Genomic DNA, 12,966 nt, shown 5'->3' on the forward strand with positions numbered 1-12,966 from the left:
GAATTAGTCATTATAACATAAAACTGTTGTATCTTTCAAAAAAGGTGAAAACACTTTAATATAATTTATATTGTTTCTACACATTAAGTGTAAGAAATAATTTCACTTAGTCATAAGTACAGTGAATTTGATTAACAAAATCCTGATTTACAAAATAGAAGTAAATATTGCAGAAATATATTCATTATCAAATTATAAAATAAGATTAACAATTCTTGTTAAGATATCATCAGTTTATTATTTTGCATTTGAGATAATAGAGTTAAACCATTTGGGGATGTTTAATAATATGAGTATTATAATAATGGAACGTTGAGATTTGAATACAATGACAGTAAACCATTGAAATTTCACATTCACGTGATACAGCCATCATGAATCTGTAAGTGAATGTTAATAATGTAAAAAAATATAAAATGATTGTAATATAACCATCTAACCATTAGCATATGGAGTTTTAAGACCACTATTTAATCTGCTAATTTGCTCTGAAATATAAGCAGTTGCTTTTCTGTGATACATGACATATCTTTGTGCCTTAATACTTAATTTGAAATGTGCTTACCATAAAAATATACCAAAGTAAATAAAAAAGGAGACACTTATTTACAAAACAATTTTGTATACATATTACATAAATGCAATTGTTTCAAAGTCTTTTTATACAATATTGATAGAATCAGCCATTTCCATTATTTTATCATAAGAACTGCAGTGTTGCAAAGGCAGGCTGTAATTCAGAAATCCTGATTAAAAATGAATACTTTTTGGCTGCCTTTTAAGATAACACAGTTTCTTCAAGTATGCTACAGAATTGAATGCTGACCTCTAGAAAAATGATTTTTCTTTCATTAAAGAAAATCCATTCCCCATTTGGAGGTGTGTGAAAAGTGCACCTTAAGAAAGGAGAAACTTATTATTTTACTGAATGTTTTTTATTTGATAAACCTGATAATATCAGCCATTCGGCATATCGTATTAGCACCACTGGCATGGACTGTTAATGTACTGTACCGATCACAATAGGGACGGGGACTTACAAACGGGGGACCATCCCTAGTTTTGTGGAATTCATCTTACCAACTATGCTATCATACAATATAAATTCAAGTGTTTAAGGATGATTCAAATGATGGTATATAACAATCCTGCATTTTACCAATACTATAGGTTTTTCTGTAGATATTAAATGATGCTGTAAAGAAATAGGCTTTGAAGCATCCTCCCTTAATTCACCAGAACACAAGGAGAATTGCTTCATTTACCTGGATGTGCTGTAATATATACGAACATAAACGTAATTTGATCTCCTCGTTCAAAAACCCTGGAAATCATTAAGGCTTGTTATCGTGTGATTTATTCTGATGGTTAAATGGCAACCATTGCATACATTCTCTCTCTTTTAGTCCATTTACTGAGCTTGTGCGTAAGTGACTGTAGCATACTCTCGGCTTATAGCCCGTGGACATCATTTCACAGTTTCGAAATTGTTGAGGGGAAGGCCTTCCGTGGTCTCGGAAGTTACGAACCAAGCATACATCTCATGAGCACCCACAGCGATCTACCACCATGGCTGGAATCTTCCCGTATATTATTTGTTCTTTGCCATTAAAATATAGCATATTAATGGGCGACATCTTTGTGGGGGTACAGCAGGGGCCTGCCGAGCCTCTGGGGTTTGCCTGGTGTACAAGGTGAGTATGGGGATATTTCTGTAAAAACACAAATTCACACTCTCCAGAGCAGTAATTGGCCTTGTATCTTTTGGGCGCAATAATCCAATCCCATCCAAAAGCTTCAAAGTCCACGGTCAGGGGGTAGCGACAGCACCGAGACTCTGTGGAGTGCTCGTCGCAGTCCAGCCCAAAATCTCTCCTGGACCTTTTCGGTGTGTCTGTCACCTTGACTTCTAAAAAGGGGTTCTGGGTGAGAAGGAAAAGAACAATCAGTAAGAGGAAGAGGCCCCGAAACACTGCCCTCCCTCCAGGAGTCATTACTGAAGAAACTAATCGTTTTGCTTATATGACATTTATTTTTCAAAGACAGAGCCTTAAGGAATTTTAATTTACACTAGGCTCGATTCCTCCCTGATGGCTCCCAAGAATATAAGCGCGATTCGAACTCCCGGCGGTCAGATCTCTGTCTTTTTCATTTCTGTTTTCCCCAGCTTCCTGGCACATGCTCGATGTTCTGACAGTATTTATGGGAATAAAGGGACAAAGCGGGGAAAGGGGAAGAAGAGGTTAGACACAACAGAGGAAGCAAGAGGTTCGTTCTCTCTCTTCCTGATTAAATGTGTTGGCCAAAACCGTCTGAGGACTCCTGGAGGAATAGTTGTACTCATCCTTCCTCTGTTCCCTAGATCTTTCCCCGGGGAACCTTGGCTGTGAACACCTCCCGGTACTACCCGGGTTGTAGCAGGAAGAAGAAAGGCAGCGTAGTAAGAGGAGTGGTGTGCATATTGGGTCGGAAAGAAAAACTCTTAAGAGAGCAAGCAAGGCACAGATTCAGAAAATACACATTATTTCACTTTATTCTTTCACTGAAGAATGTTTCTGTTCATAAATTTAAACAATAATTTGCTGGCGCCTCCCTTACCCCCATCTTTTAATGCATTTGAGACTTTTCCTTTTATATAGAAAAATCTGAGGAATGTGTCAGTAATAATTATATTTGATTTGTGTAATAAACAATCTGTTTAATAATGCTTAAAGCTTCTGTCACATTACCAACGTTAATCATTAAAATGCTACCTGTAAAAAAGAATACTTTCTTAAATAAGAAGTTTTTATCCTATATCAAAATCAAAATAGACCTGGTAATCATTGCTATTTAACATTATTTTAAAAACAGCATCATTATGTGAGTCAATCACATTTTAGGTAGCATATTCAAAGACAAATCTTTTGGAAAACTATATAAACTTCTAAAGAATATGTTTTTCCTCAAAGTAGATTGACTATCTAATAATGTACTTTTTACAACCAAAACATTTAAAAACTTAGAAAGATAGCATTTATTGTTTGTAAGTATAATCTTCTGTTCCACATTATGCCAATAGATGGAAATAAAAAGATGGTCACATTAAATAAGTTCAGGAAAGCACAGGTAAGCCAGAAGAGTGAGTAACTCTAAACTTATACTAGGGTTTAAAATAGTTTTTATAAATGTTTATAATATGCGAGGTATTGTCATCTGCATGGCCTGATATTTTTAAATTAGTTAATTTACTAGGCATTACTCAAGTAAACTCAAGCACAAAAATGGTAAGGCCGCTTAGAAAGAAGCTAGGTAATAAAGGTTAACTAGCCTGGAAATTTAAATTTTATTAGTGGTAATTCACAAAGTTATCTTCATATACATCAGTGCATGGACAGTCTGCAATACCATAAACATATTTATCATAAAGGACCTTAAGTATACTATATTTAATAAGATGTAAGCCTAAACCTATCATACTTAGTTAACTGCTATATATAAAAGCATTTCGTTTTCACCGTAATTTTTCAAGTTTGTTTTTTCTGCTTATTTAAACCAAAATATTTCAACACACTTGGCATTCTTCAGAGGAAAGAAAAGTTTTGATTTGTTGGATCTGTAGCAGAATCCACTATGAAGATTTCACATTTTTATTCATGTAACCATGTAACATATCAATGAAAAGCAATTTATATTTCAACTCCAATTCAAAAGAACTCCCTCAGAAGTTAAGGACCATGGCATAACTGTTTTTTTAATCTTCGTGCAAAATAAAAGTATCAAGAGGGTGTTTCATAGAATATGAAATTAGACACCCTACTTTTATGAGGTACAGGGCTACCGTTGGGGTAAGATAACCTTTGTCTCGCTTATAAGCATAGGAAATGGGTGGTGATTTTTTCACTATTATTCGTTCACATGATTTGTAAAAATGTAACAATGTTTGTTGTTCGATGGTATTTTCAGTTATCACTTACCAGCCCATCTTCTCCTGGTCCTGGGAAGGTTACAGCAAGATCATGACCATTCTCATCTAAAGCTTTGATTTCAATGCCTAAGTTGGATTCAGGCTGTTTGAGCCAATTTTGCAACACTGTCTTCACATCAATGCTCTGCCAAATACCAGTGCCTGGGTTCATGTCAAGTTTCAGAGATCGGATTCCAGTATACCTTGTACCGTCTTTCATGGGTTTGATGAGTCTCAGGATTTGCACAAACACTGTTGTAGGAGTGCTGACGGGTCTTAGATAGATCCACAGTTGGGCTTTTACTACTTTATTATACTGTATTTTAGAGCTAAACTTAAAGAAGCAACATTTGGGTTTTCCTTCCGCTTGCATGAGAAGATCAGCTATAAATGAATAAGAAAAGAAAAATAGTTGTGGAAATTATTTCTCATAAAAAATGAGCAAGTCCCTTTATATAAATTGGTAAACATTTTTTCCCACTGGAATAGTAAATGCATATTTTAAAGGGAAAAACCATGCAGAATTTCATTCATAAGTCAGAAAAATATCAAAGAAAATAATTACTTTTCAGTGGCTTTTCAGAAATCTTTACATACATATTTTTTTCGGCTGATTATGAGGAATCTACTCCCTCTCCAGAGAAGCGTGGGCTAAGAGAATTCTATAAAAGAATGAAGAGTGGATGAAATTTTAAAATGATGATGATTAGAGAGAACAAGAGACACCGTGCAGGAACATCCACTTAGAATTCTTTGGGAATCTGAGTAGTTACCCTGACTGAGCAGCTGCACCAATCAGTCTGGAAGGAGGAACCCTTCCCCCAGGCCTGAATCACCTGGGGACAAGACACACTGAGCAACTAGCTGAGCCTGGGGAATTAGCAGAAAATATAGCACATCTGCTACATTTTGGCTCTGGAAGAAGCCTAAAGGAACAGAACGAATCAGGTAATTAGCCCCAAACTGGGAATGTTGCATTCAGGCTTTCTCAGAAGTTAGAAAACACCGTCTTCGGAGCCAGGCTGTCACTATAAGCAGAAGCACGAGTCTCTGTCCTTCTGTTTTTCTAAGACTGTTTACAAATCAGGGGAATGTCTCGCAGGACTGTCTGATAGCAGGGTCTTAAAGGACAATTATCTGCGGCAGTCTAACGTGGCTACCTGATGAGGAAAACAATATTTTGAAACTGTTTCCAGTTCAGTTTAAAGTGTAAAAAGCACTGTTTCAAGCAAGACCACAGGCACATGGCATAAAAGCTTGCTTGTCTTGCCTTCTCCGTTGAGGTGCCCGTCTGCCTTGCCTTGAGCCGAGTTCAAAGCCCTGTGGCTGCAAAAGGAATGGGGTGAAATACACCGTCTTTCAGAAGCAAGGTACGTACCGCAGGTAAGAGCTTCCTCCCTCCCCTGAGGACTAAAACAATATTCTAGAGGCTTAGGAAGCGGTGTGCCTGCCCGGAGCTGTGCACACCAGGGTCTCCCAGGAACAGCGCCGCAGTCAAGGCGTAAGTGGGACTGTGCGAGCCGTAACCTACCTAATGAGAGTGTGTACTTCCCGGGCATTTTCTGACACTCGGCTCATGATGACCATTACGCTGCGTTCACTTCGTCACTGGTCTTCCTCAGACATTAAATTTTTTAAAACTTTTTTTTTTTTTTTTTTTTTACGCTCCAGTGTCATAGCTTTCAAGATTAAATATTTTAATTTGTGAAGAACATAACACTGTGAGAAATGGTTTTGAATAACAGAAGTGCTAGGCACTTAGCAAAGGCTCAAAGGAAGCCCTTTCTCTATTATTAGAGGGAAATCCTCATTATTTCTAGTGCATATTTCAGGCAACGGAATGCGATCGTGAAATTTCACGGAAGGTTTGAACATTGCTTGTAGTATCTCCCAAGCATTGCCTTGGTAGCCCTAAGCTGTGGAAGCGCAAGCACGGTATGCTTGTTATATTAAACTAAACACGAGTGCCATGCAAGCGTTTAATTTGTATTTCCTCTTGGCTTTCTAGCTCTCCAGCGAAACAAACAATGCCCCAGACTTCAGTCTCATTAGTGTATTTCGCATGAAATCTTGAAAAAGATTTCCTTTTCTTCCTTCCTACTTACATACAAGCCAACAGCTTGTGAAAAGAGCCTGAAAATAGATCTGTTTCTCATAAACACTCGAGCGGCAGTCAGCAGAACTGTCGGTGTACCAAGAGGGCTACTCACACTCGGTGGGCATGGTGAGGACGGTTTCCGTCGTGGCGTGGTCGTCGTCGTCTTCCAAAGAGCTGTCGCTGCTGTCATCCCTCTGCACATCGTACTGATCAATCAGTTCCCGGAGCGGAGGAGCTTTGGGCAGAAGTTGTCTTATAGCATCTTTGCTGATGTTAGGAGCTGTTTCCAGGCGGAGTTTACTGAGGATTTGAATTTTTATGGCTTCTATCCTTGAAGATTTCGTGTTTTGTCTCCAAGTACATGCGTTACACAGCCGCTCCTTATCCACATTTTCTTTCTGCTCACTGTTCTCACTTAGATCCACCGGACCAGCAACAATCAGCATGAACAGGTAAATAGAAACATAAATTTGCAGTTTCTGCATGATTTTAAATCAGTACAATCTTTTTCCTTGTTCTTATTTCTTCCTTCTACTTTTGTTTTGCTTTTGAGTAATGCCAAGCAGAATTTGAATGCCTGTACAGTCTGAGGGACAACTTGCCACACCAGTGAATCTTTTATACTGTATTCCAAGTGGCTTTTTATATTCCAACTTTGATGAGACAAGTGTCGTCAGGATCTATGATTGGCTCTTGCTCCACAATGAATCTCACTGTCAGAGGTTAAAACCCTGTCTGTCACAAGTCACCAAACAGTATTTTGTTACAGTCAAGGGTGAGCTGATTCATTCGACTACTTCATAAAAGAAATAAATCTACAAATAATGAAAGATATATGTGACATTTGAAGAATTAAAGTCTATGTTAACAATAATAGAAAGTACATTTAAATCGGATTAATCTTTATATGTGAAATTCAAGCTGTAATTTAAATAGGTAAATCTTAGTTTTACACTTCATACTTAAAAAGTTGAAATGTTTCCTCAAAAGTTAAAAATGATTATCTATTATTTATACAAGGATTGGAAGTAAAAAGAATTTTACTTATTGTATTAAATTATGTTTAGTGCTGTGTAATTAGGGAAATATGAATTTAAATACGGAAGACTTGAATTAAAAGAAAAAGGTAAGATTGTGGTACAAGTAAAAGATTTTCAGCTGTAATTGGAGAAATGTGATTAAGTGCTTAGGTGTTTTAAAAATCAACTTATCATAAAGTTATACATGGAATTATTTTGAAATAATTTAATGTTTTTTATTAATATAAAGATTGTGCTCACTTTTTGGCCAATTGCTTTCAGCTATTTCCTATTCTAAAGTTGCAGATTAATATTAATTAGAAGATCTGTTTTTTCATTGTTTATTACCAAGAGGATAATGTTAACTAGTAGAAAAATCTCTGAACTTAGAATAAGAAGATAATGGGGTTCATGACGGGCAATGCAGCACTTACCACAGTTTGCCTCAGATTTCCAGTGATAAAAGTAAAAACCATAGCATCTGTTCTTCATAAATTATGTCAGAATGCTGTGGCACATGCAAGCAAAAGAGCACCATAGGAAGGGGGCGCCCATTTTTTGGTCCCCCCAACACTGTAATTGGTTTGCACCCCTTTGCCAGTATCTCATTTTGACCAGAGAGCAGACACCTGGCAGAGATTCGGGGTAAGGTCTGGGAGCAGAGAATGGAGCTTTTTTCCTCCAAATTTAAGTGGCCTGTGTAGGGATCAAACTCTCAAACTTAGCTTTGGGAGCCACGAGATCTAACCACATGAGCTGGTAAAGAGCTAAGCAAACAGAGCCAGGGAGAAACAAGCTGTTTCTGAGCCACAGGAGATTTTTCTTCTTCCTGCTCCTTTTTAGGAAGCTCAGGACTCCGGGGAGACTTGGTCCATTATTCTTCCTCCCCCGCCCCAAGAGAATGCAGTGGCTCATATCAAATATTTATTTTTTAGGTCACTACCACTTTTTCACATTGTACACTCATTTACTGCCTCAGTGCACTAAAATGCAACTCAGTAGCCTGAAAAGTTAATGCATTTTCATCAAATTCTTAAGAGGTATCTACATCTCTTGAGAAAAAATGGCCTTACATAATGCATTAGATTTGCCCATCATTAAAGATTAAGGAAACCCAGACACAAACCAGATGCCCTGACGGATTTCAGCCACTTTTGCTTGTGGAACAATATCAGATCAGGCTTATAAAGTTTTATTTGGTAAATCTGTTTTTCTATATATAAATCCTGGTAAGGTTATAATCATTGTAACATAATGCTTCTATACACTTCTGAGTTAAGTTGAACTTTAAAAAAAAAAAGAAAAAAGAAAAAAAAAAACACTTGATTAGATTTGCCTAGCAGTTGGGAATTCGGGCTCTGGAATCAGGGGGAACTGAGTTCAAGTCTCAGTGTTGCCACTTCTAACTACGTGATAATGGGTAAGGCCCTTAACTTCTCTAACCTATGAGTTTCCTCCGAGAACTTCGGGGGATGTAATTTCATAGTGCATGTAAATTGCTGAATACAGGGCCTGTCATGTAGTCAGTGACAAGTGCCCCTGGAGTCCCAGTCTTCGTTTCCTGCAGAGAGCTTTGAGGTCATGCTTAAATACATCCTCCCCACGAGCCGCAACTGCTTTAGATTGTAGCTGCCAGTTACCAATTCTCAGAGACCAAAATTTCTTAAGGTAGCCCTATTACTGGCATATTTCAGCTTCTTATTTATTTTTTTTAAGATTGTATTTATTTATTTGACAGACAGAGATCACAAGCAGGCAGAGAGGCAGGCAGAGAGAGGAAGAAGCAGGCTCCCTGCTGAGCAGAGAGCCCGATGCGGGGCTTGATCCCAGGACCCCGGGATCATGACCTAAGCTGAAGGCAGAGGCTTTAACCCACTGAGCCACCCAGGCGCCCCTGCTCTTTATTTTCACTACCTAGAATAAAGCAAACAAAGGTTGCCTTTTCCACATACAGCCAATGCTCATCGCTCATGGATTCCATATTTACAAATTTGTGTACTTGCTAGAATTTATTTTTAACCTCCAAAATCAGTACACAGGATGATTTTGTGGTCACTCATGCACATGCGCAGAATGGTAAAAATTTGAATCTTCCAACACACAGGTTCCCAACCAAGGTCAGACAAGATGATGCTCTGCCTTGTTTCAGCTTTTGTACTGTAAACAATGCTCTTTTCACAATCTACTTACTACCATGTTTTTCACATTTTTGGCGGGTGGGCTTTTCTTGAGCAATTCTGTTTAACATGGTCCTCAGTGCATAGTGCTGAAGGGCTGAAGGAGACTCTCTCCCTCTCCCTTGGCCCCTCCCCTGCGCTCTCTCTCTCTCTCTCTCTAAAGTGAATAAATTGGGGCACCTGGGTGGCTCAGTGGGCTAAAGCCTCTGCCTTCGGCTCAGGTCATGATCTCAGGGTCCTGGGATCGAGTCCCACGTCGGGCTCTCTGCTCAGCGGGGAGCCTGCTTCCTCCTCTCTCTCTGCCTGCCTCTCTGTCTACTTGTGATCTCTCTCTGTCAAATAAATAAAATATTTAAAAATAGTCATAATGTAGCTTCCTCATTTTTCCATAAAAAAAAAAAAGATGCTTGACTCAAAGACTTAGTGCTGGCATTGTATAGGTTGTATCTGCCTCCATTGTTACAATTCTCAATTGTTTGCTTTTTCCCCTCACTTGTCATTCTGCCTCTACTCCTCCATCCCCCAGACAGACTATGAGCTCTTAAAGGAAGGGAATTCTTTCGTTCATTTTTGTGTCTTTAGATCTTGGTCCAACACCTAGCACATAATTACATTGGAGAAAGGGTATTGCCTGAATAATTAAAGTAATAAGTGGTTGAATGTCTCCTTAAATACAAAAAACATTAACTTCCTAATTTTTCAAAAGATATAATTAGTTCCACATAGCCTTTCTAAGTGACTCTGGTTGTGCTTTTAGTTTGCTCTGACTATGGTTTGTAACTTTTCTCCTGGGGTCCCTCTTACACAAACTGGTAGGGGAGACTGGTGTTACAGGTCTTGTGTCTTTGCCAGCTGTAGTAGTTCTTTGGTAGAGCAAGGAGCATTTTGAACAACTCAGTGGAGCTTTTGCATTTGGTGATCATGACCAGCCACAGACTCCCAAGGAGGAGCTTGCTGGGAGGACCGTGCCGGCTCCAACACCACTCTTGAACACCCTAGGAACAGGGGCTCCTGGGTGGCTCAGTTGGTTAAGAGTCTGAGTCCTGATCTCAGCTCAGGTGTTGACCTCAGGGTTGTGAGTTCAAGTTCCATGTTGGGTGGGCATGGAGCCTACTGGGAGAAAAAGGAAGAAGAAGCAGACCTGAAGACCAGGACCCTTACCCAACACAGGTCACATTTAGATCAATTTGATTTTCAGGAGCAGCAAAGGAAGTCAGAGAAAAGAAAAAAATTTTCAAAAGAGCAGTGTGTGTGTGTGTGTGTGTGTGTGTGTGTGTTTAAGCAAGGCAAATGCAGAACAATCTTTTTTGCCTTGACCTAGTGGGGAGAGCTGTGAACTGATCATATGTGCCCTAGTCCTTCACCTTCTCCTTCGCATCCTTTTCCATGAAGGACTAAGTGTCCCGTGATCCTTCTCTACCTCCTTTCTCTTCATCGGAGCAGGAGGGAGCCTCCCCCGAAGCTCGGACAGCGTTCATCCCCTCAGCTTAACTGGTAAGGCAGAACTGAGTAGACAGCCAAGGTGGGCGAGAAATCAACCTCTTTCCCAGATGTTCTCTTAAATTAAGTTCTTTAGCCCCCAGGGGCATCTGTGAATTCCATAAATGATTTCATAAAACTCAGCTGTCTATGGTATTCTCGCTCATCGAGGTACCTACCTTGTATCGGAGTCCTACTTCAACATCTCCGTTTTCTACAGTCTGCAAATACAGTATTTACAGTTGGGGAGGGTTTTTGGTTTGGTTTGGTTTTTGTCTGTTTGTTTACTATAATCAAGTCGGCTTCAAGTGCATCTAATATGATAAGGTTAACTTTCATTTGTGGGAGTTCTCAAAAATTGTTTTTTCTTGGAAAGTGATCTTTATGTTATTCAGGCTTGAGAACCTGGCTCAAATAACTTTCTTATTTTATCAACAGCAAATAAGCTTAGCTACTTAAGTTCTTTGCCTGAAGACAGGGGCTTAGTTTGGAAAAAGTCTGTGAGTCACGACTTGATCCCTTTTTACTGGAGGTAAATTTGGTTTTGTTGTTTATGTTGAGTGCACTAGCCGAGACACAGCCTGCAGGAACCAGGAACGTTCCAGACCAGGAATGTTCCAGACCGCCTGCCGGCAGTGACACGGGCCTTCCGCGGGACTCTGGTTTGCTGCAGCACACACTCGCCTTCAGCCTGCCCTTCCACACGTCACCCACCTCCCTGGATTAAGAAGACACAAACTTCTGCCTGCAAAATTTAATGAAGTCACATTTTTAAAATTTACAAATGAGAACTATAATAAATTAATTTTCATTATTTTTGATAACTGCTTTCCTTCACGATGTTTTGATTCACTTTAGAACAAACTCATGGTTTCCAGAGTAGGTGACAATATAGATTAAACGGGCAAAGACATGTCTTAGTTTTAAAATCTTTACCCTTATTGTTGAGTTAAGCTTTCCAGGAAACAACCACTTCCTGAGAGAAAATCTTGCAATATTTAGAGCTTTGCTTTGGGGGACCTTTGAAAACCACAATAAATTCGATAAAGACTATGTTTCTGGAAATAAACATAATTTCTTTAAATTTTTTGGTTGAGGTTTTAAGATGTAAAGTCTTAAAACACTTTAAATATCTTTTAGCTCCTTTTTACTCAGTTAGTGTCTTGGGAGTAGTGATAACCTTAGAAAAACTCCGTTCCTTCCAAGAGTATTCAGAAAATATTTTTGTATTTTTTTGGAATAGCCTAAAGCATTGTTTGTCACAATTCATAGATTATTGGCTTTCAAAAGCATTCTATTTCCAAATTCCTTTGTAAATTCCTAGAAAGAACTCTTCAAAAAGATGTATTCATTTGGTCATTTTGTCATTTATTTGTTCATTAAGCGCTTACTAGCACCTGATTTATGATAGATACTATGCCAGCATTGAAAACAAGAAAAAAAAAAAAAAAAAAGGAGGCTTTTTACCCAAGGATAAAACTCTGAATTTTAGAAGCATATAGATTTTAAGATTATTACATCTAATCTATTTATGCACAGATGGAGAAACTGAGACCCAGAGAAAGGTTACACGACTTATGACTTAAATTAGAATTAAATTTTAAAAAGCTGATTTGATTTACAAAGGCAAATTGCATTAAAATACTTTTGAAGCACCAAGTACTTCTTTTATATTGAGTTAAGATTTTTTTTTTAATGTTCTATAATTAACAAATAAGGTCAGTGCTCAATTTCCTGGGTCAATGCCACAGTGGTGCCCTTTGTTCTTGGAATCAGTCCATGGTCTGGCTTGGCAGCTGAAAGACCCAATGACCTGCATTTGGCAATTAGTATAGGAGTTTTAGTGTCTACTAACTAAACATACTTTGAATGCTCATTTGCTCAGATCCTGGGGATCAAACTTTTATTATAGGATGTCACTATTTCTGTTAAACTCACTTTCAATATTTTAAATTATATACTTCCATTCTTTAAATTTCAGACTAGTAAGTCAGTAGTTTTTGATAATTTTAACCCTAGAGAGTTCTAGGTGATTTTTTCTTACTGGCTTAAAAGTTAGATACCACCTTTAATTATAGGAAAAATTTTCATTTAATTAGATTTAACATGAACATTCTGGCCCCTGCTGGGAACTCTAAGAACTACATCACTTGTACTACCAATTTTCCCAAGGTCTAAGAACTTAAATCTTGAACTCAGTTTTATATATTTTTCTCTCCTTTTTGAACATACAGAAATGTATTAAAT

General features: G+C 38.2%; 1 protein-coding gene across 1 annotated transcript; it reads right to left on the reverse strand.

The window, feature by feature from the left end:
- Positions 1-109: 109 nt before the first annotated feature.
- Positions 110-6,642, reverse strand: MSTN (myostatin). Its single transcript, XM_004763381.3, has 3 exons — positions 6,157-6,642; positions 3,957-4,330; positions 110-1,922 (listed from the first exon to the last, which is right to left on the reverse strand). The coding sequence occupies exons 1-3, from the start codon at positions 6,527-6,529 to the stop codon at positions 1,542-1,544; spliced, it is 1,128 nt and encodes a 375-aa protein (XP_004763438.1). The 5' UTR covers positions 6,530-6,642; the 3' UTR covers positions 110-1,541.
- Between the last annotated feature and the right edge of the window lie 6,324 nt (positions 6,643-12,966).

This window comes from Mustela putorius, unplaced genomic scaffold (assembly GCF_011764305.1).
Source record: "Mustela putorius furo isolate JIRA1106 unplaced genomic scaffold, ASM1176430v1.1 tig00000992_pilon_pilon_pilon, whole genome shotgun sequence".
Taxonomy (NCBI): Eukaryota; Metazoa; Chordata; class Mammalia; order Carnivora; family Mustelidae; genus Mustela; species Mustela putorius.